The sequence below is a fragment of the Lygodium microphyllum genome, chromosome 29 (assembly GCF_053477565.2).
Source record: "Lygodium microphyllum isolate KBCC chromosome 29, Lygodium_microphyllum_v1.1.10, whole genome shotgun sequence".
Classification (NCBI taxonomy): Eukaryota; Viridiplantae; Streptophyta; class Polypodiopsida; order Schizaeales; family Lygodiaceae; genus Lygodium; species Lygodium microphyllum.
The window spans coordinates 12,224,021-12,248,061 of record NC_141163.1 but is presented as its reverse complement, the minus strand read 5'-3'; the positions used below and the strand labels follow the sequence as shown (position 1 = coordinate 12,248,061).

The 24,041-nt window shown below is 45.5% G+C and overlaps 2 protein-coding genes across 6 annotated transcripts in view; one reads left to right on the top strand and one right to left on the bottom strand.

Moving 5' to 3' along the window:
• Window positions 1–46: 46 nt before the first annotated feature.
• Window positions 47–24,041, bottom strand: part of LOC148010385 (uncharacterized) — a 164,056-nt gene continuing 140,061 nt past the window's right edge. For 4 of the 5 annotated variants that reach the window (XM_087672208.1, XM_087672209.1, XM_087672210.1 and 1 more), the window contains 2 exons: window positions 1,385–1,504; window positions 47–533 (listed from right to left, as the gene is read on the bottom strand). In XM_087672208.1, coding sequence (XP_087528334.1) covers window positions 389–533; window positions 1,385–1,504 — 265 coding nt within the window. In that variant the 3' untranslated portion in view covers window positions 47–388. Of the gene's footprint in view, window positions 534–1,174; window positions 1,255–1,384; window positions 1,505–24,041 lie in introns of all 5 variants that reach the window. The other variant, XR_015689600.1, reaches the window with a different exon arrangement.
• LOC148010387 (uncharacterized) lies at window positions 5,839–6,366 on the top strand. Its single transcript, XM_087671025.1, is given in 1 exon segment — window positions 5,839–6,366. A coding segment is annotated over 1 exon segment (528 nt).

Sequence of the window (24,041 nt, the reverse complement as noted above, 5' to 3'; positions counted from 1 at the left end):
GGCTAGCTAGTGTCCAAACATGAAAGTTTGATAACCACATAAGATCTCTACCCTTAAAGAGTGGCACAATTATATTATATTGTATGTCCAACTCTGTGAAGCCATTGTATCCTTGGTGCATGTTGAATTCCATGGTTGCTAGCTTGAGCCTTGTGCATATGCAATCTGTCAATTGCCTCAAAAACCATTGTCCATGTAAAAAGGTGGCTGCAGTTGCCCTCACTATCATTGGTTGTCATTGAACATCGTATACATCCCTAAAATGGTGTTCCACATAAATGTTGCAATAGTGGTAGTGGATGATTCTAAGTAACAATAGTGGTAGTGGACTTCAACATTCCTGATCTCTTATCCTCCTGTGATACAGGGGCCGCTTAGCAAAGATGTGCTACTTGGTTTGGCATGAAGCAAGCATCACCTCACTAATTTCTCGCCTCTGACTTACAAACCATGCCCTAAATCTGCTGAAGTAGCCACCCTGGATTGCATCTCTAATTGCTCCAAAAAAGTTCAGGTAATGGTGACTATTATGTCTGCAAGAAGGGCAGATATTAAGTTAATACAATAGGAAATTCACACCAAGTTCCTCCAGTCAAAAAAATGCAGTACCGTTAGTCAGAGAAGCTTTCTAGAATCACAGGGGCCACATAAGGGCTTCGACAAGTGTGAGGAGTAACTAGCAAAATCCAGCAATCCGAGGACATTCAGGTCAATCTCGCATCCACTCAAAATGGCAAACTGACCTCCATTCTATGCATGTAGAAAGCTTTACTTTAGTCACAAAATACCAGATCAAGTGTTCCAATCTATCTGGGTAACAAAAGGCTCCAGAACTCTACAGACACCAAATATACCAGCTTCACTTAAAATGGAAGAGGTGTCTTCAGAAAGTTATGTATTGGTTATATCCTCATACTGACATTTTGGTCCTCCAGTCAATGAATGCTGGGTTTCATGCAGTACCCCACAACAGTTCTACATAAATACTATGTGCCTTCCAAATCTTCTAAATAGATCAATGCCTTCCAAATCTTCTGGCAAGGCTCCTAGCAGCACATTTCTGGATGAGTGCCACCCTAATTTACGAATGAGAAGCACTTCCATTTCATATTAATTGGGGCATTTATATACTACCACCAAACAATGCAGATCAATACACAAGTCAGAAAATCACCTTCACATCAGAGAGAGTGATGCAGCAGGAGCAAGAGAAGTTTGTGTAGCTCAAGAATTAAGCAACGGCTACTTTAGATCCTATGGCGATAACACAGAACCATCTAGAAATTCAGAACTTACTATGTGAAGGAAAAGCAATTTGTTGACTCCTGCACCTAAACAGCAAAGCCCCAAGAAAAAACAGAAAGACAATCACAAGAGTACTCACATTTGTAAGAGTGTCTGAGCCAGCATTTCATGTGTGTTTAATAAATGGTTAAGGTAAGCCTTGCTATGCTTCATACAAGTGTAGCATTTACAATTTTCAAGTACTGGTGTCTTGTCAAACCTGCAAAGCAACAAAATAGATGAAACTTAACCATTTTATAGAATCGAGTCAATAGTCAAGGATTTTGTGAAAATCAGAGTCTAAAGAGGGGAAACACCTTGGAACTCCACATAACTAACTTCTAGAAAGTATTTCAATTTCTATCATATGATACAGAAAGGCTTTTCACGTGGGAGGACAAGGGCCGACCAAATTTGAGACACAGCAAACTATTTACTCCTTGGGAAGTACAACATATATCATTATACGCAAGTATAAGTAACTTGATTTGACTGTGTGGACCTGCTAAAACTAACAAACAGTAAGTCAATGACCAACATCAGCATATTCAGAAGTTGGCTTTGAAAAATTACTCATCACATAATGTGAAGATCTAGACTAGACAGCTTTGACAGTGCAAAACTCCCACAATCTTAATCAAAACAGACATTGCTTGTGGTGATAGGCAGTAATATAATGGATAAGGATGATAAGGTTTTTATTAGTCAAAAATAGGGAACTAGCAGCTTGTATGCTGGCCAACTGTCACAAATCCACAATCAAGAAAGATCTCCTCGCCTTCATTTTTGGGCTAAAATTGTAGACTGCACAAACTACAACACTCCACCTTTAGCTTCATTTTGTATTAATGCTCCAGGGAGCAGATATTCCCAGCTCCATCTGCTCCACGAGTGATGCACACTCAATGTGCAGAATCCTAAGAGATGTTCCCAGTTCAATCTGCTCTCGTAAAGTGATGCACGCTCTACCATGCTGAACCCTTGGTTCGAATTAAAGACTCATTTTGTCATAAAAGGGTGTCTACTCATTTACTGGAGGGGGACTAGCTCAGATGTGGAATTTAGACCATGAGCCCTCTGTCAAAAGATGACGTACCAGTGAGACAGCAGGGTTTGCGGGGAGGAACACAGAGTGAACTCGGCAACATGGAGAAGAGAAGAGAAGAGAGAAGAAACTCTGATGAATGGAATGATAAAGTTTTGAATCATGGAGTGAATGTGATACAAAGGAACAAGGGTGCCATAGCACGAGGAAGATGATGAAGACAGCCACGAACCACGAACCACGAACCACAATGTCCTCCTGAAGGGGTGTGAGGGCAGTGGAGAGGCTGGAAAGAAGAGGTGACAGACTGAATGAATCAGCTATGAAGAATGAGTGACAGAGGCAGCCTATAAATAGGCAAGAGACTGTCTAGGGTGGCGCCCAGAGGGAGGGACTCAGCAGTCTAGGGTGGTGCCCCATTGTAAGTGCTCAGCCCCTTTTTGGGGCTGTCCACTGTGAAACCCTAAACGCAAAACATGAAACCCTAAACACAAAACACACACACTACTAACTACTTTCCAATCTTATACTTCAATGTTTTTTCATACAAATGAATGCAGTGACATATGTGCAAATATTGCACATCCATGGGAAGCCCACATGACACCCTGTCTGGGCCTGGAAGGAGATTTGTACACTGTCACACCTGCATCCAAAGGCCCAGATAACGTCAAACAAAACCTCTCTCAAAGGATGCATAACATCAGACCCCGTAGCTCCAAGAAAACTGACCCCCCTGTGGATATTGCCAGAAGACCATATTTCCACCATCTCAGAATGCCCCTTTATGCTGCCCTCTACAGCCCTGAAAAAGATCTCTGATAACTGCTGCCTGCTCCATTTGAGCCACCCAACTGCCCACAATGAAACAACCTTGTTTGCCAACATTCGACTGGCAGTCCAAGAAAAACCGCCAAAACTCTTCTAGAAGAGTTAGGCCTCATGCCAATGGTGAAAACAGCACCCGATTCATACTAAGTGCTTGCTGTTCAGAAATGATTCTGCTCGAGCTAAGCTGACTACTCATGCATGATTTGTTTCTTAGACCAGCTCTACTCATTTATAATTCACTCAACCTTTGCCATAAGCTTCTCCTTTAGAAAGGCATGTCTTTTGCATGCCTAGCCTCCTCAACTGCAACACAGTCAGGAATCTGTGCCCCTTTTCCTTGTCAATACCATGCACTGTCAGATGCTGCCAAATGGCAATACAGCTTCTAGCCCTCTCCCACCTCCCCCTTTTCCAGCTCCAAAACGGCAGGCTTTCATCAGTTAGTCCCAACCATCAGAGAGGACATCCATGACAACAAATCAACCACATGGTAGAGACCATAGCCTCCAGACAATGGACCTGATCTCCCTCTCTCTTTTGACCTTCCAGCACTAGGGTGCCTTGCACAATTGCAGGTAATGGGTGGTATTTAAGGCTCTCAACTAACAAGACATTGACTTGGCTGGTCCACAGCCCAAACAGCTAAATAGACTTTGAGCTTCTAGCCTAATTATTGCCCCCCATGCTTCTGGATCTGGTGGTTCCATAAAAACAATTTCCTTGGATCTCCTCTTGGGCTGATGTGCTCAAGTGAAGCCCCAAGTGCATGCCATATAAAAAGAAAATTGCTGACAAAAATGACTTGAGAAGAGAAGCATGCCACGATCATGACTGTCCTCCAAGCTATTGGACAATGAGAGAAAGAGAGGCAGAGAAAGAGAAAGAGAGAGAGTGAGAGATTATCTTCGGTTCTAGGCCTGATGTATTTCGAAAAGCCTATGACCGTGCTTGGTTGGCCAGAAGGCCTGATGTAAATATTTCTATACATCAACTCAAACTTCTTCACGAAAAAAAAAAAGATTTTCTTCAGTTCTGGGGCTGCTGGCACAACTGGGTCACCCAAAATGCCTTTGTCTTCGATTCAACCTATGGAGTTCAAAGTCATGTTGCTAAGCTCAAGGGTACAGTTGCACCCGTACGTCGAACAGACAGGTTCATACCATACGAATCGTACGGTACGTATCCGTACTGTTTCGTACGAGATTTTAGACATGTTTTAGCCACATATCCTCCAGGACAAGGCCAGCTTTCCAAAGAGTTTCCGAGCAAAACGGGCTGGGGAAAAAGGTGCAAACTGGGCACGATTGATCATTTGTGACACACACGCACTCTTGCAAGTCTCGACTCTCTCCTCAACCCTCTCTCTTGTCTCCAAGACTCCAAGGCTGCATCAAGCTCCCATCCCCCCCAAGCTCCCTCTTCCTCTCTCCTCTTCCCCTCTTCTCTTGAGTCTTCCTCCCATCCTCTCCCTTTTCAAAGTTCGTTATTCTTCCAAGTTTCCAAGTTTCCCCGATCCCCTCCCTCTTCAAGGCTCAAGCATCATCTCACTCTCTCCTCTTCCCCCCATCCCCTCCCTCTTCAACCATCACCGCCGATCGGAGTTACAAGTCTCAACTCTCTCTTCTTCATCGGGCCTCTAACCTCGCCTCGGCACCATGACACGAGAGAAGCATGAGGCCTTCAACTTGCACGCCATCCATCTGGAGAGGGACACAAAGAAGTCGAACTCCCACAATTGCATATGCAAGTAATGCAAGAAGAGCTACACAAGTGGTGTGACCCAGCTTCTCCAACATCTTTCCAAGAGGGGGGGGCAAGTCGCTCCGTGCAAGTCGATCCCTCAACACATTGCGGACGAGATCCTTGCCAAGATGAGGGGGGATTCCACTAGAGGAGGACATGGCGAATCGGCGGCGGCGGCATCTACACATGTGCCTACTCATGAGGAAGCCTCAAATGTAGGCCTATCTTCGACCGATGCGGGTGAGGCCTCCACCATTGGTAGTGCCGACTCCACATCCGCTTCGGGCTCCGGCATTGGCAAAACGCAAAGGTTAGAGGCTCATGCAATACCGGAGAGGCAATCCTCTCTCTCTTAAGCTCCCAGTCATATACGTGGATCGGTTGCCTTTCTTTGAGGAAGGCAACGACAAGCCGATGTTGAGATTGCATGCACGATGATCGAGTGCAATCTTGCATTCAACATCCTAAAGCATGAGCAATGGAAGAAGATGGTGAGAACCATCGCCAATGTGGGCCCATATGAAGGATGGAGCGGCGTCTCAGCCTTGATCTTATTCGGGCTGCATGGAAGAAATACGGTTGCTCCATTCTCACCAATGGATGGAGTGACCATAAGAAACGGGATATCATCAACATACTCGTTTCATGTCCACTTGGCACATATTTCTTGCGGGCCATAGACGCCGGCAAGAGGGGAAGAAAAACGATTGGCCCATTCATCTACCGCCACATTCGGCAAGCTATCATTGAGGTACACATTGTCTTTTTAAAGTTGCTTTCATTATTCATGAATCATAATTAGAATTTTCAAGTCATGATTCATGATTCATCTCTCCCCGAAGCTTTTATAATTTGTGCCATGTGTGATGTGCTTGTAGGTGGGCCCATTGAATGTGGTGCAAGTTGTGACCGACAATGCATCCAATTGTCAGCGCATGGGCCGTTTCCTTGAAGCCGAGTTTCCTTCGATCGTATGGACTCCATGTGCAAGTCATTGTTTGGACTTGCTCATGGAGGACATCGGGAAGCTAAAATGGGTGAAGAGGGTGGTACACAAGGCTACATCTGTTGTTACCTTCTTCATGGTGAAGGTGAAGGTGTTTGCGATGTATCACGAGCATAGCAAACTTGAGTTGAAGAAGCCTTCTTCAACTCGGTTTGCTTATATGTGGTTATTGTTGGAGCGGCTTTATGAGGTGCAGTCCGCCCTACGCCAAACAGTGGTGTTCACTCTATTGAATAAGTGGGATGAGCATGAGACAGAGGAGGCGAAAGCCATGCAACGGCTGTGCCTTGATGAGTAGTTTTGGTAGAAAGTCCGTGCCATTGTGATTGCCGTGACTCCCTTTTATAGGGTGTTGCACATGACTGATTGCGAGGGGTCCACCATGGGCCTTCTCATTCACTTCTTCAGAGCGGCATTGGTGGAGGTACGGGCTTGCACGATGATCACAGATTCTTAGTGTGCATACATCATAGAGATAGCAGAGAGGAGATAGGCATGGACACATAGGCCCATCCCTGGTTTTGCAGCATTGGTGCATCCGGCCTACAAGTCGCCGGCGATCATGAATGACACAGAGCTCCGGTCAGATCAGCTTGCATATTTGACTCGTGTGGTCCCCATAGATAACCACAACACAGTCCTAGAGAAGCTTGGATGCTATGCAGATCAGAGAGGACATGTGGCATTTTCTTCTCCCACTTGTTGGGGAAGGGAGTCACTTGTGAAGCCTCTATTTTAGTGGCGAAATTTTGGATATGCGTTGGAGACTCTTCAGCCCTTGGCCATGAGAGTCCTTGCGCAGGATTGCTCTTCCGGTGCATGTGAGAGAAACTGGAGTGCCTATTCTCTCACTCACACGAAGATTCGCAATCGTCTTAGCACATGACAGTTAAGAGCGGCTAGTCTATTGCCTCACTAACTTGCGCATGATGAAGGCCATGATGAGTATGGGTAGTCCAAAGCAGGTAAACACCTAACCATAAAATGATAAGTCAAGTTTAATTTTTAAATTTGTTGGTTTCAACTTATTACTTTATAGTATTATACTCAACAATTTAGTATTTATAATCTATTATCTTATATGCATTGTGTAGGTGAATGTTGATACATTCAAGTTGACGGGCGAGACTCTTGCAAGTGTACATCAGGAAGTCAATGAGGAGGAGCAGATCTTTGCAGAGCCCTATAGAGAGCTCATAGTAGCAGACACCCGTGACACTCGTAGTGAGCGTGCTCGTGGGCGAGGAGTTCTAGTTGCTAGTAGGGACATGGTCATTCGGCGCCCTCCAAGATCGACGAGGGGTGGTTCAAGTGGTTTGCAGACATTTCCCGAGGGGTGGTTCAGGTGGTTTTGAGATCGACGAGACAGGATTCTTGTAGCTCTCATCCAGTCCCTAATGATAACATTGCCCCCTTGCCTATAGTTAGACCGTCATTGCCTAGGGAGCCATCATTTAATGATGATGCTAACCTTATCAGTGAGGATGAGTATGAGAGTGCCTCATCATTCGATGACGAGGAGTCATATTCAAACTCTCTTGATGAGCACTTAGATGATGACGATGATGATGCTGATGATAGTGATGCCTCATGAGTCATCCTAGCCTCTAGGCCTCAACTCTCTCGAGTCTCACCTTTTTATATCTACTTAATACTCACTGTTGATTGTATCGAGTTTCACTCATTGATGATTGTATGATGTATCCAATACATTATACCATTGCCCGCATGTTTGCTGCTCGCATGTGATTGTGAGGGCTTTTTACTTCATGTATTCAGCATATTTTGTAATGGCACGGCTAGTTTCACTTTAAACATGTTTTCTATTATTTATAGTTTTTAAAAAAATGAAATTATTATTTTTTCGTACTAATATCGTACCATACCTTATAAAATATTAAGGTACCATTTAGTACCGTATTTTATCGTACCGTACCGTATCGTACTTTTCGTACCTAACAACTATGCTCAAGGGTCTTCTCCATTGGCAGTTGGATCTTATGCAGCATGCTAGGCTTCTCCCTAGGGAGTATTTAGTTGCTTGGCATACGGTAGTTTCTTCTACATTTCTGAGGTGACTCTTGTATCTCTCATGTGATTAATATAGTTACTCATTACAAAAAAAAGAGTGAAAAGGAAAAAACAAGGTTGAGGCGACTCAAAGGATGTCCTTAGCCCTGAACTGTGCAAGAAGACATGTGGCTAAGATGCACCTGAAGAGACTGTGTCAAGTCAACCTGGTCTACTGCTGCTCTGCCTGCCTCAGCCCCTCCTGCCCTTGCCACTATTTGAGTCGGACTGCCGCCAGCGTTACCTGCCCAGCACTGCATGGTGTCTGGCTTGGCCCACTGCCAGCACCACCCCACTCTGCCACAACATATTGTCACATTGGAACACTGCCACCTGCACAGCTTCTGCCTTACAGCTTTGTGCCTACTCTCTTCTTGCCCCCTTTTGCCTGCTGCTGCATGGCTGCCCTGCCCCGTCTTGTACTTACATAGCAAGGCCATTGCCCCTTCCCAAACGCCCCGCACATTGCAGCCTGTTTTACCAGCACAGCGCTCCCTTTAGTCCAGGAATGGAAGCATCGTCTAGCTCTTCTTCCACCTTAGCAGCCTTTTTGCACTTCCTCCCCCAAGCAGCTTCTTTTGTACCCTCTCCAATCCAAGCTCCCTAAGGGTCGGTATCACTGCAGCAAGAGCCAGACATTCATGAACTTCAACACCACAAAAGCAAGGAGTGAATGGGGCTTGCAAAGTTGCAGCCTGTCCACCACCATCACTAGGGGACCTTGGGACTCCGGTACAGCTCCAATTCAGCTTACCCAAGCCTATGGAGGCATCACTTGCTACGAGTCTTCTTGACGTCAGTTCCTCAATAGCATACTTTGACAGAGGGGTTGAGGGCCAAGATTACTCATCACTCAGGACTGGCACCACCACCCTTACCCTCTTTTTTGAACTAGATGAGTATTTCACACTCTACATGTTCAGCATTGGCACCACATTCAGCCATGTCATACAAAGAGAATTTCTACCAATGTGGTCTCCAAGGGCCCCCATTGATATTCGTCCATCAAAGTTATTTTTCCCCCAGAATCTCTATGTACTCTTACCTAGGCCATCTAGATTTCTCCATTCATGAATGTTTCCTCATCCAATCAGTCTGATTTTCAGGACTCCTTGACTAGTGTTTCACTTGCACAATGGTCAAACATCTACCCAAGGTTTCCTTTGTACATTGTACGGTACTAATTGTACTGCACGATTCTTTGGCCACCACGCCTTCCCGCGTCTCCCTGTGTTTCACTTGTGTGGCACTATTGGGGGGGTGGGAGGCATTGGATACCTCATCTCACCCCTCCAACTATGCACTCCCCCCCAGCCCTCCTCGGATTCCATCCAGCTTGCAGCCCTCTTTGACTGTTGACCCTTCTTTGACTGTTTGACCCTTTTCTCATCTACAAAAGGTGCTCTTCTCCTCCATGCTTCCATACCAATTCAGCAAGCATTTGCCATTCTCATCTTGCTCTCTTGGATCTTGAATTGATTTGTGATTTGTAAAGCTCTAGCCTCTCACTCTCTTCTCTTTCCTGCACCCTATCAAGGCTCAAGGCTCAAGCCTCTCCCATCCCCTCTCTCTCACTCCTGCTCGTTTAACTTTACCCCAACCCTCTCCCTCTCTTTCAACTTTCAAGTTTCAAGAGTCAAGACTCAAGCATCTCACTCTCTCTCTCTCTTTTTCCGAAAAAGATAATTGTATTAATTACGAAAAAAAGGTACAAGTTGACATGATTACAAGATACATGATGGCTCTAAGCCATCAAGTTACAAAAAGTCATGGCAAAGATGCAGAGGAAATTGCCATATGCCAGGGAAGTAAGTCCTCCCGAGGGAGTAAGTCAGAGTGTCGAATGAGATCTAACTGCCAATGCAAGAGACCTCTAAGCCTCGCAATATGTCCCGGAGCATTAGAGGCCGAATCAAAAAGGCATTCTGAGTGGTCCAGTTGTGCCAGTAGCCCCAGTATCTAAGAAAGTGAAACAAGATCTTCATATGTGACTGTGCCGGTGTGGGGTATTTGGGCCGTACAAAAACCCAATCAAAAGGGCTTAGGGAGAACCCAACCACTGCTCACCAAACCGCTCACAAAAGTGACCAGATATTCTTCGCGAGAGGGCAAGAAATAAATCGATAACGAGCCGATTCCACACTGGTGGTGCAAAAGAAACAGTTGCCGTTAGAGATGTGACGCTTGGAAAGGGCGGAAGCAAGAGGAAGACCACCAATCATGACTCTCCAAAGAAAGACCTTACATTTGAAAGGTGTCTTGTTCAACCAGCCCTCCATCACAGTTACCTTCCACCATGACTGAGATTTATGCAATCCCCATACAGTATTAGCTTTAGTAACCAACCATTGATGATCTTTAATCAGAAGATGATACACCTGGTTAGCTGAGGCTTTTTTCAAATTCAAGCGACCTGCAAGGTCCCAATCCTGCCAAGGACGATCGAAAGCAAGGCAGGAAACAGTTGTCTACTCTGGAGCACTAGCAAAAGCTGTTCCCATAAATCACGGTATCCACGAGGGATTCTGAAAAGCCTCCTGGCTGTACAAAATGATATCAACACACTGCGACTGGCAAGGGTGGCATCCGCAACTCAAGTCAAGCCCAAACGTGCCGTGCGATTAAATTTTGGTCTGAGCTCATGTTTGCCTTCCCAGGAAAGTAATCGCGAGGCTGCCAACAATTCCAGTGGAAAAGAGTTTGCATGTAAGCGGTCCTCCGTTGGATGCCACCGAGCCTTCTGGAGGACTAATTTCCAAGAGCCTACCAAATGAGCAAGCAGGGATGAGGAATGACTAGAAAACCGAGAGTCTATATTAAGAACATGCCACCAGGAGCTCCGAATTTGGGTATTACCGGAACCACGGGGAACCACTAGTCCCTGCCAGCCCAATGACTGTAAATCTGACTCCGTGCAACTGAGAATGGCTGATTTGAAAGCATTGATATGAAGACCAGACGCCTGTCCAAAGAGCGTCCAAACATCCAATGCTTTGCAAAGATTATCCTTGTCCGCCTGCAAAATCATAAAACTGTCATCAGCCAAAGATTGACTAATGAAGTGTTGTCTAGAAGGAAGCGACAATGCGGCCAAATGAGTCGAAGATGCCATAGAAGATAACATCGAAAGAACCGGATGAGTTGCAAGGGCAAAGAAGAGAGGACTCAAAGGGCAACCTTGTCGCACAGAGCGTGCAAGGACAAATGGTTCGGTAACACCGCCATTTAGCATAACTCGCGAAGAAGCCGCAGCACTAATAGTGTAGATCAATCGGGACATCCGAGTGCCAAAACCCATAGTAGACATAAGATCTGCAATAAAAGACTAGTCTAAATAATCAAATGCCTTTTCCAGGTCCGATTGAATCAATACCACTTCCTGATTAGAGTGCCTTGCATAGTCAATAGCCATTTGCACATTTAAGATATTATGCAAAATGTTTCGGCCCTTAATGAAACCATATTGAAGAGGATGCACAATGGCCGGAAGATGCTTGTGTAGCCGATTTGCCATCACTTTGAAAAAGATTTTATACATCGAACCCATCAAAGAAATTGGTCTCCAATGTTTCAACATTGACGGCGAAGGAACTTTGGGAAGCAGTTTGATAAGACCTTTCCATGAGGAAGGCATGAATCCCGTTTCCCAAACTTGCTAAAACATAGTCGTCAATGGTTTCACCAGTTGAGTAGCATAAACCTCAAAGAATTCATTGGTGAGACCATTCCAACCGGGACTTTTATCCTTGGGCAGGTGTAGCAAAACATCCATAACCTCTGCCTCACAAATATCTGTCTTCAAAGTAGTTTGCATGTCATGCGGAACCTGATTGCGGACCAGATCATAGAAAACTCAACGTGCATGAGTAACTTGGTCAGAAGTGAAGGAGAAGAACCAAGAAGGTCGAGAAAATAATTCCTGCACATGTTCACAATAGTCTTAGGATCAATGACCATTTGACCTTCTGGATCCTGGAGTCTAGTCATATTTCCTCAAGCAGGAGATGCATGTAGAGCTCGAAAGAACTTATGAGTCTGACAAGCACTATCTTGCAAAGTCTCAGTCGAATTTTGCAATTTGGCCTGCTGTTAGGATTTCAACTGAAACTCTTTAATAAGATCAGCCAAACACATCGCCAGTGGCACAGCAGAAATACATCATCTGGAGTGTCCACCAGCAGAGAACGAACCAAAGCTAGTAAGTCCTCCGCTGCTTGTCGACGCCGCCGACAAAGAGAAGCATGATGGATCCCATACTGCCGAGCAACCCGCTGCATATTAGAGAGCAATCGTTCAAACGACGCATTGCCCTCAGAGGAGAAGTCCAATAGGAATCTCTCAATCAATTACTGCATATAGCCCTGAAAGATTGAATGCTTCAAATAAGACGAGTTCAAGCCCAAAGGGAGTTGATCCAGAAACTGCTTAAAAGGTGCAATGGGTTGTGCAAGGATCTTAAGCTGTAGAGGGAAATGGTCCGACAAGGCATATTGCTGCAACACTTTCATTTCAAGCATCTCAGGAAGAAAATCATCATTCTGCATGATGTACATGCGGTCCAACCGCGACCATGTACTTGCATACTGCGCAGAATGGAAAGTAAACCCGGTAGAAGAAGGGTGTAGCCAAGACCAGAGATCTTGCTTAAGTACGGCAAGAGCAAACGCATTCCACACATGACTTTCCGGAGCGTCCATCACCGAATGCTCTGATATGGACTCTGAAGAAGCAACATGGACCAAACGGCGATCAAAGAACAATGGCAGTTTAAACAAGAGATCAGCACGATGCTGCTCAGATTTCAACAGCACCTCATAAAAGCCTCGAGGCCCAACAAAAATCTCTTCAACACATTTCCCTTGTAGCAGACTGTGCAGCCACTGGCGAATACGGGAAAGCACTGGGAGCTTCCCAGTGAAGAAGAGCATAACAACACGTTCATAAAACATCGAAAATGAGCGCAAAACATTTTTCGGGTCCACAGTGGCTTCCAGAACATCTTCAATGGCAAAGTCAGAAAACGCTTCATGATTATGTTGAACATAATCGCCAAGTAGAGTGCTGGCAAACCCCAGCAAATGCTCCCAGTCAACATCCTGATAATCCACAGAGTCCGAGGCAACCTAAGCATAAGAGCGTTCTTGAGGATCCATGATCTCTTCCGAAGTATGCTTGGTGCGTTTTTCCGCAGGCTGGAAGTCAGGACCAGAGGGCATCTCCTCTGTGCAAGGAACCATATCCTCTGGTTCCTCTGTATCAGAATATGAACCAAGAGCTGCCACCGTTTGGTCTATAAAAGCCATATCCAGACCAACCATAGTGTAACACTACTTGTGCCGGGCCGATGCCGAGGCAGGAGCTCACAGGAGGTAGAAACGGCGAAGGCCAGCACAGGCCTCTCTCTCTCTCTCTCTCTCTGTGGCCTCTCCATCCGTCATCGACACCATGACTCTAGTGAGAAGCACGAGACCTTCAATTTGCAAGCAATCCATGTAGAGAGGGACACAAAAAAGTCCAACTCCCACCATTGGGCATGCAAGTATTCCCAAAAGTACTATACAAGTGGCGCAACCTAGCTTCTCCAACACCTTTTCAAGATGGGGGCCAACTTGCTCCATGCAAGGACATCCCTCAAAACATCGTTGATGAGATTCTCAACAAGATGAGAGGGGGATCCACAAGCGGAGGAGGAAGTGGTTTCTCGGCACCGACTCCTATGCCTACTAATGAGAAAGCATCGAATGTGGGCGTATCTTCAACCGATGCAGAAGAGGTCTCTACCATTGGTGGTGGAGGCATCATATCCACATCCAGCTCCCATAAAAGACAAAGAGTAGAGGCTCATGCACCACCAGAGAGACAATCCTCTCTCTCTCAAGCTCCTGATCATGTGTGGATCAAGACTTGCGAACATTGAAATTGCACGCACGGTGATTGAGTGCAATCTTGCATCAATGTCCTAAAGCAAGAGCAATGGGAGAAGATGGTAAAAGCCATTGCCAATGTCAGTCCATGTGAAGGATGGACCCGTGTCACATACGACATGAGGACAAAAAAGATTAATGAAGAGAAGAAGAGGATTGATAAAGCCCTTGATCCTATTCGGGCCGCATGGATAAAATATGGTTGCTTCATTCTCACCGATGGATGGAGTGATTGTAAGAAACGCGGCATCATTAACATACTCATCTCATGTCCACCCAGCACTTACTTTTTGCAAGCACTAGATACCCATAAGAGGGGGAGGAAAATGGCAGGTGCATTCATCTACCGTCACATTCGGCAAGCTATCATTGAGGTATACATTGCCTTTTAAATTTATTTCACTTTCTTTCATTATAATTTATGCATAACTATCTATCTCCCTATTCTAATTTCTCTCTAATATCTACCTCGATTCTCTCTTTCCCCCTGGGCCCCAACCCCCATCTCTCTTCATTCTTGAATCTTGAAAGTTGAAACTGAAAGGCTCAACTTTCTCTTTCTCTTTCTAACCTCCAAGTATTGTTACTTGTAATTTGTGAATTGTGGTTGTAGGTGGGCCCCTTGAAGGTGCTACACGTTGTTACCGACAATGCATCAAATTGTCGATGCATCGGCCATTTGCTTGAGGCCGAGTTTCCCACAATTGTGTGAACTCTATGTGCAAGTCATTGTTTGGACTTGCTCATGCGGGATATTGAAAAGCTCAAGTGGGTGAAGAGGGTGGTTCACAAAGCTATATCAATTGTCACCTTCTGTACAGTAAGGGTAAAGGTACTTGCGATGTATTGTAAGCATAGCACACTGGAGTTGAAGAAGCCTTCTTCAACTTAGTTTTCTTACATGTGGTTATTGCTGGAGTGCCTTTATGAGGTGCGGTCCCCGTTGCGCCAGACAGTGGTGTCAACTCTATGGAATGAGTGAGATGAGCATGAGATAGAGGAGGCCCAAAGCCGTGCAGCGATTGTGCCTTAATGAGCAATTTTGGCAAAAAGTTTGTGCCGTTGTCATAGTCGTGACTCCCTTTTATAGGGTGTTATGTATGAGTGACTGTCTGCGAGGGGTCCAATATGGGCCTTCTCATTCACTTCTTTAGAGTGGCATTGGTGGAGGCCCATGTTTCTACAATGATCACAAATACATAGCATGCACATGTTTTAGAGATAGCAGAAAGAATATCGGCAAGGATACATATACCTATCCATGGTTTTGCCGCATTGATAAATTTGGCCTACAAGTCGCCGGCGGTCATGGATAATAGAGATCTCCGTTCAAACCAGCTTGCTTATCTGACTCACGTGGTCCTTATGGATTATCAGAATGTGGTGCTGGAGAAGCTAGGATGCTATGTAGATCAAAGAAAGCATGTGGCTTTTGCTTCTCCCACTTGTTGGAGGACAGAGTCACTTGTGAAGCCTTTATTTTGGTGGCAAAACTTTGGATACGCATTGGAGACCCTTCAACCTTTAGCCATGAGGGTGCTTGCCCAAGATTGCTCTTCCAGTGCATGTGAGAGAAACTGGAGTGACTATTCTCTCATTCACACGAAGATTCATAATCGGCTTAGCATGCGATAGTTAAAGCAGCTAGTCTATTGCCGCACTAACTTATGCATGATGAGGGCTACAATGAGCATGGGTAGTTCAAAGCAAGTAAAGTTTAAACACTTAACCATAAAATTTAAAATTTATTATTTTAAACTTTAAACTTTGAATTTCATACATTACAATTTAGACTTTAGCATTTACAATCTTATGTGCATTGTGTGGGTAAATATTGATACATGTAAGTTGATAGGCAATACTCTTCTAAGTGTGCATTAGGAGATGGACGAGGAGGAAATGATTTTTGCAAAGCTCTATAGAGAGCTTATAGCAACAGATACTCGCGACACTCGTAGTCAGTGTACTTGTGGGCGAGGAGTTCGAGTATATGGTAATAGGGACATAGTCATTCAATACCCTCTAACATCCAGAAGGGGTGGCTCAAGTGGCTTGCAGACATATGTAAGGCGGGGCTCTAGTAGCTTACATCCTGTGCCTCATGATGATATCCCCCCCCTTGCCTACACAGCTGCCACCTAGGGAGCTATCATTTGATAATGATGGTAACCTCATCAGTGAGGATGAGTATGAGTGTGTCTCATCATTCGATGCTAGGGAGTCATCTTTAGACTCTCTTGATGAGCACTCAAATGGTTCTAATGATGATGATGATGATGATGATAGTAATGCCTCATCATAGATTCATAGATCTCTCTCTTTTTTGTATTTACTATCATTGTATCCACACGCATGATGCAACTATGATACACTAGACTGTAGTTGTATGGCATGCTCTAATACTGATGATGATGATGATAGTGATACCCCATCATAGATTCATAGGTCTCTCTCTTTTTTGTATCTACTATCATCGTATCCACATGCATGATGCCACTATGATGCACTCAACTATATTTATATCACATGTTTTGTGCAGCCCATGTAGCAACTGTGATCGTCACCCTTATGTATTCATCTTATTTTGTAATGAAATGGCTATTTCCACTTTAAACATGTATTCTATCATTTAATTATATATGATTTTTTAAGAAATCGTATTTATAAAAAAATTCATATTAATATCCTATCGTACCTTTAAAAATCACAAGGTATCATTTAGTACTGTATTTTGTCGTACCAAACCGTATCGTACCTTTCATACCTGACAACTATGCATCTACCAACGAAATACCCTAGGAGATGGCAGTAACATGTCTCCTTTCGAGTTGGAGGCAACAAAAACCTTACATGAGCAACGAGACAAGTGACAGAGACAGCACATTGCCAAATAGATGAGGAGCCAATACCAATGACAACAAGGGCACATAGATGACTGATAGAGACAAGGGTAAAGAGACCCAAAGTAGCACATGCATGCTGAGGGATGATGGAGAGTGGTTAAAGATCTCAAATCAATAGCCTGTGTAGTGCCACCGTAGCCTCCTATAGCTTGTGCAAACATTGTTATACCCACCCAGAACTTAGAGGTTCCACAACCTTGGTTAGTTAGCAACCCCTTAGATGAAGATAGCGCACCCCAATGACTTGGAGAGACAGTCCAAACACCATCAACTCTCTAGCAAATGTTGCAAGTTGCTACTACGCCAATGTCTACATAGGATAGCAACCGAGAGATAGATACTCTGATGCGTACTTCAAAGACTTCCCCCCTCACATGTGGCAACAAAGCTAGTGGAGAGGAGGCTTGACGTGTATTCTAGGAGACAGCAATAACTAGCACGGATTGCACAAACACACTAATCTCAAGAACTCAAACGCAGCCCGTGAGGATTCTCTCATGGAGTGTACAAGGCTTTGGAGGACTACTCAAAATGGGAAGCTTTTGCCAAGACAAGCTACACTATTATTGAGTAGCACCCGTGAGTATCACACATACAAACATGTTTTTACATATGGGTTGGGAAGTAATTGACTTGAGCAACACAAGGCTAAGATATCTTGGTTCTAGGAAGAACCATGTATTTGAGAGTGGAGGATGCAGTTATTGGTATACTTGTCATCTATATCCTAAATGGCCAGCCAAACACAGTCCTGGACTATCTTATGTCACTCCCTACCGTAGGTCAACAATTGGATAATAGGGGATGACTTCACCAAAGGCCTTGAAGGATAAGAAAGGCAAATGCAGAAAGACCATTAAAGGAGGTGAGCAGGCTGCCTAAGAGGAGCTCTTATTTTAGATAAGGATAAGATGATAGGACCTCAAGTTCACAACAAAGTTTAGCAAATTCACAATATCCACAGGATACTCTTTACAAGAGCACCGGCTCTGATACCATGTTAAGAAGACTACTAGGGTTTGCACTGAGGACACACAGAGTGTACGACCACGGCAGAAACACAAAGACACGGACACAGACACAGACACAGAAGGCAAAACTCAAATCCTAAACGCAAAACTCAAAACTCAAACCCTAAACGCAAAACTCAAAACTCAAACACAAACATAAGAAGGGAGAGAGAGAACACAACTCTGAAGTAAATGAATGTTGTAAATGAATGTAAGAGTGTACAGTGTGCTCAAGGGCAGAGCAATGTCGGAGTGTGACATCCAGCTAAGACGGATCCCAAGTCTGTGACCACCAATTGGAGTGTAGGACTGCTGAAAAGTGAATGAAAGGAGGCTGTCACCAAAACGCAGCAGTTTGGAGGCTGGAAACTGGTAAACGCAGTAGTGTACCACAGATCGGGGGCTGGAAATTGTGTATAGTCTGCTGTAAACAACAAGCTGAAACAGTGTTTGAGAGTGTCAAGGCCTGCAATGCTGAAAACACATGCTGGCTGACCCTGGAGATGATGGACAGCAGTCTGGGACAGTTTAGAGCAGTCGCCACCAGCTGAGAGCTGTCACCTACAGCAATGGACAAGCTGAAGATGATGTGGCTACAGTCGATGATGGCTGCACAAAAGATGGAGGCGGGCTGCAGGCTGGAAACAAGGCGCCAACAGCAGCAAAGGGTGTGTGGGTTGGTGTAACCTACAAACTAGGATGATAGCTGAATGGGGGCAGCTTGTCTATTTATAGATGTGGAAGGGTGCCCCAAAAATTAGGGTTTCCATTAAACTTTCTCGAACCACTCCCTATTTTAGGGTTTCCACTGAACTCTCTCAAACCGCTCCTCGTTTTAGGGTTTTACTCTAAAAGAGCATTTTTAGTGTGTTTTGGGGTTGTTTAAGAGGCTAATCAGCAAGTACTGCATATTTTAGCTCAACACAATGATGGCAAGCCTCAAGGATATATGCTACAAACCAAGCATCTATGGGCACTTACACACAAGGATTTCATTCCCAAGCATATTGAGCCCTAGTGTCCCTTCAATGGTACCACAATATGCACACGTGCTTTACCTAGTGAACCATTAGTCCTCTATTAGGTAACTTGGCCTTCTATATAAAATTGCTTCTTTTTATGTTGAGGTAGCATACATATGTTAGGTAAGGAGCTCATGTGTGGCCAATAGGCTATGGAGGGTGAAGCTTCATGATGGAGAGAGAACAGAAAAAAGAGAGAGAACAAAGAGTGTATAAGAGAACTCTTGCACATACACAACAAGCTGAATAGGTTGATGTGATAGATATTGATCAAAATACAATGCTTAGGGCATCATTATATAGACCCAAGGTTTTTCCCAAACCTTCGACCCTTATTTAATTTTGGGAGATCTAAAAGGTGTTTACACCTTTAACATACTCACTTACAAACATAACGTGTTCACACAAGGGCGTATAACTAACAAACCCCCCTTCGAGTTATGGGTGGCCGAACTCATAACATGAAACATATTTTGTCAATTTGACATCTCCTTGTCATAAGCTCCATCAAAGTTTGACGGAGACATTGGACCTCTGACTTTGCTTTCCCATTCAGTTTTAAGTGCCCCTCTTCCTCAATTAGTGTCAAGTGTGTTCACATTGAGTAGGCAGCCATTTTTCAGCGTTGCTAGAGGGGTTGCACAGCCTGACCAGTTGCGATTTACCCAAGAGTATGCCATATTAGGTTTTTTGCCAGTATTTATAACTGGATGCTATTTTAGCAGGCTGACTGCTATTTCTAGTAGCATTTATGGCAGGTCAGCCAGTTTGGCTGTTTTGCTGCAAATTTTAGCAGGTAGCTTGTGTGGGCCAAAAACACTTGTGTTCTTTTGCAGGTTACACACTCATCTATGGCCATCTCTGTGTCCAGTGCTGCCATCATCTTCAACTTGATCTGCTGCCCTCACTGATGCTTTGGGCACTAATCATTCCATCATTGTATTCAACATTGATTTCAGAGTTCTTGTCTGTTCCTCTTGTCTTTCTCTACTCATTTTCTCTCTGTGTTCATGTTCCTCCTTTTTTGTGCACTCTCAAATGGTATCCACATAGAGAAGACCACCTTGTTGCTCGAAACACAAATTTTCAGCCTGCTGTTTGCTGCTGAAAATGCAGATTTTCTGCATTTTTCAAGTGCTTTCGAGAAAGGGGGTACATCCACAATTGATCTTTTGCAAGTGTAGCTGATTATTCCCTTTGTTCAGGCTCTTCTATGGGAAAATGTAGCATATTTAGTGTGTTTGCAGGTCTACATACATGGAATATCCCAATTCCAAGGTTTTGATAACTTAGATGAGGAGTCTCCTCATTATCCCTTTGATAGGCATCATGAATATTGCAAAGATCACAGGTTAGAGCCCCAATCCGAACGGGAATCATCACCTAGTAAATATCAAAGATCAAAGCAGCCTTTCCCTCCTCTCTCTTCATGTCTCCCATAGGACTTGTTGTGAAGAAATACTCTAACACAGAAACATAATCAAAAACCGTAAGACAAAGCACAGACAGATAAAAGAACACAGTTAGGGTTAGGGTAACTCAGAGACAATGAACACAGTGAATGAATGAACTGATATGACTACTGAATACAATGCTCATGCAACAAACATACTATGCACTGCATGAATACCTCGAACTCCTGTATCTCAAGGATCAAGGCAGGGGTAATGAACTGGAGAGTGTGTTGTACTCTAAATGGATCCCGAATCGCAGCAAGGCAGTCTCCGGCTGTCAAACACCAGCAAACGCAGCAATGAGCAGCTGGATCTGATGATGCAGACAACAATGAGGAGATAGAAAGACAAAAAACACAGACTACGGGAGAGAGACTAAAAACGCACGCAAGACAGCCTTCAGGAGAGAGAAATACTAAAAACGATAACCTGCAAGAGAGAGAAAACTGCCAAACACAAGCTGCAGATGACATGGCAAGCAATATAGCAGCAGGTCTGTGCAAGAACAGCAGTCGCCTCCTGGGATCAGCTCCAAACTGCGAGGCTAGAAATCACGTGCCAACTGATGTAGACAGCAATGGATAGCTTTGGCTGAGATTTCCTCCATGAACAGGGTATGGGCAGCAAGCTGAAACACCTGAAATCTACAAAAACGAGATTAAGGGCTGAATGGAGGGCAGAATACCTATTTATAGAAATTTTGGGCCCTCCCAAAAGGCTTTGTGCATGTGGGACGTAGAAACTCTCTAGGATCGCGTTTCTTTTAAATAAACAAGGTTTCTTCATTAATTAAGCATGTTTTGGGGTCGTTTTTTTTTTGGCAAACGCGGAGCAAGCTACGTAGAAGGGGTGATCTAGAGGAGGTAATCTGGGCTGACATGAAGATTCATCTCAGGGCCAGCCTCCACTCACCGCTGAGCCTTGGTCTACAGTCCTAAAGACCCTCCTGCAATAGGATCTTCCAGGTCTACCCTCTCGGTGTGAGGCCGTGGACAACTAGCTTGCCCAACATGGCCATACTCTGATACTCTGGGTCTATGATCCCAAGCCCTCCCTCTGACCGATGTCGTATGATGGTCGCCCATGCCACCTTGGCCCTGGAATCCCTCAAGCCGTCTAACCCGGATCAAAGGAAATTCCGCACTAGGCGGCAAAGCTACATTACGCAAGATGAGAAGCACCAACATGAGGTGATGTACCAGGCCGTCGCTAGGAGGACCTGGTTAACCATCACGGCTCGACCGGCTAGTGAGAGGCGAGCCGTACTCCACTAGGTCAGCTTCCTCCTCCGAATAGAATCGAGGACTGGAAGAAACTGTTGGGCGGGAGTGATGTCGAGTCCCACCTGGAACCCTAGGTACTGGACGGTCTGCCCTCTGCTCACCCATCTAAATCCCAGGTGGACGCTCCACTCCATGCTAAAGTCCGGGTTTGTGAGGAAACCAACCGACTTTCACCAATTGATTTTTGCTCCCGCTGCAAAACAAAACACCTCAAGAGCCAGCCTCACTCTCTCTAGCATCAACTCATCGTCCTCTATGTAGAGTGTTGTATCATCTGCATACTCTGAGTCTAACAACTTGGTCTCCTCTCTCACTGGAAGTTGGAGGCCACATAATCTGCTCACACGTAACCTGAGGAAGTGAGGCATCGCCTCTGCAAAGAGAAGAAACAGGTACGAGGCTAGGGGGCAGCCCTCTCGGACTGATCTCTCTCCAGCCGAAACTCCTCCCCTCGCCTACCACCTATGAGAACCCTACTGGTGGCCGATCTGTAAAGTGCGGAGACCACGCAAATCCAAGCCTGGGGGAAACCCAACCTCACCATGGTGCCCTCTAGGAAATCCCAATCCACCCTATCATAAGATTTCTTGAAATCCAAGAGTAGTACAGCCAATCTCTACCCACTGTGTTGGGCCCACTCTATCGCCTCAAAGAAGGTGAATACATTGTCTAGGAAATCCAACCTCACCATGGTGCCCTCTAGGAAATTCCAGTCCACCCTATCATAAGATTTCTTGAAATCCAAGAGTAGTACAACCAGTCTCTACCCACTGTGTTAGGCCCACTCTATCGCCTCAAAGAAGATGAATACATCGTCTAGGATGCTCCTATCCTGGACAAAGCCTGTCTGTGTGTCATGGATGATGTCTAGAAGCACGAGGTGTAGTCGCCTACCAATCATCTTTGCCAGCGCCTTATAGACCACTAACAATAAGGTCATCGGTCTCCACTGCAAAAGCTCCAATTGGTCTCCCTCTTTGGGGAGAAGACTGATAAGGCCTGCCGAAAGACTCCCTGGCATCTGTCTTGAAGTGAAAATCTCCTGAAAGGCCATCAGTAGGGGTTCCTTCACCACTTCCCAAAAGGTAGTAAAGAAAGCCTTAGAGAGGCCATCCTCTCCCGAGCATTTCTGCCGGTCTTGTGTATGGAAAGCCTCCTCTAATTCCCTCTCTGTAAAGGGGGCTAGGAGGGAGTGTCCCATCTCCTCTATGACGAGGGATGGGATGTTATCCCAGACCTACTATCTACATCGTTGTCCTCTAGCTGAGGTTGTCTCCTACTAGAAGAGGCGTTTGTAGTAGTCGGTGGCAATCTCCATCACCTTGTCTGGGTTAGAACGGGTCCTTCCGTACTGATCTCGAAGGCTGCATATCAACTCTCCTGAGGTGCAAGGCTGGTGCACCTAGAAAAACTCCCTGCACATCGTGTCCCCCTTCCACACCTAGAAAGCTGCTAAGGTGCAGAAAGAGAACTCTGAGCGCCTGTCCTCTAGGCCAGCAATGGTTGCTCGCACGCGCATCTCTTGTGCGTAGAGAGTGGGATCCCCTGGTGCAACCTGTAATAATCTCTCCATGGCTGCAAGGTCCCACCAGAGTGCTCGATCCTCCTCCCACCTCTGTTGCCTCACCTGTATCGCTGCCTCTTGGCAGATTCTGCTCGACTCAGCTAGGACCTCTGCAACCTCCTCTACGATCTAGTCCCTCCTACCCCACTCTCTGGTCCAAATCTGCTCTATCTGTCTCGTCACATCCTCCCTCCTATAGATCGAGTCAGCGATCCGACAAGATCGTGTATCTAGGGCAGATGCTCGGGGATCTAGTGCCAGGAGAACCGGGCAATGATCGGACAACGTGATGCCCGCCAACTGCCCAATCTGGCCTCCCCGAGAGCCTCCCCACTCTCCCACATAAAACATCTCCAACCGCTCCAACAGGACTCTACCTAGCCGCCTGTATCCCCAAGAGAAGTCCAGCGACCTCTCCCTCCTGTGGAAGACAAGGTCTCTCCAGGCATCCTGTGCTCCTACTGCCAGTAGAAAGACCTCCCATGCCTCCTGCTCGTCGACGCCCATGCCCTGGTAGTTTCTCCCTCTGCCCTACTAGTCCTCCAAAGCCTTCAGGTTGTTGAAGTCTCCTCCAACAATCCAAGAGTCCACCTCTGGGAGTCCACACGCGATCTCCACCCAGAACCTGTTGCGTGCCCTAAACTTCGTAGGGGCATAGACATTAAGGACTCCAAGCCACGATTCCCCAATATCCAATCTGATCCATAGAACCCTCCCTGCCACTATCATCTCGTGGTCTCGTACACAAGCGGTAAGACTCGGACCAATAGAGGTGCATACGCCTCCACTCCTGCCGTGGGCATCTATGGCGTGCTCCCAATAAGTGTGCGAGCTGCCTGGGAGTACCTTCCCTACCCGCTGGGCCCGGGTGGGGATGAGCTTGTGCTCCTGGAGAAGTAAGA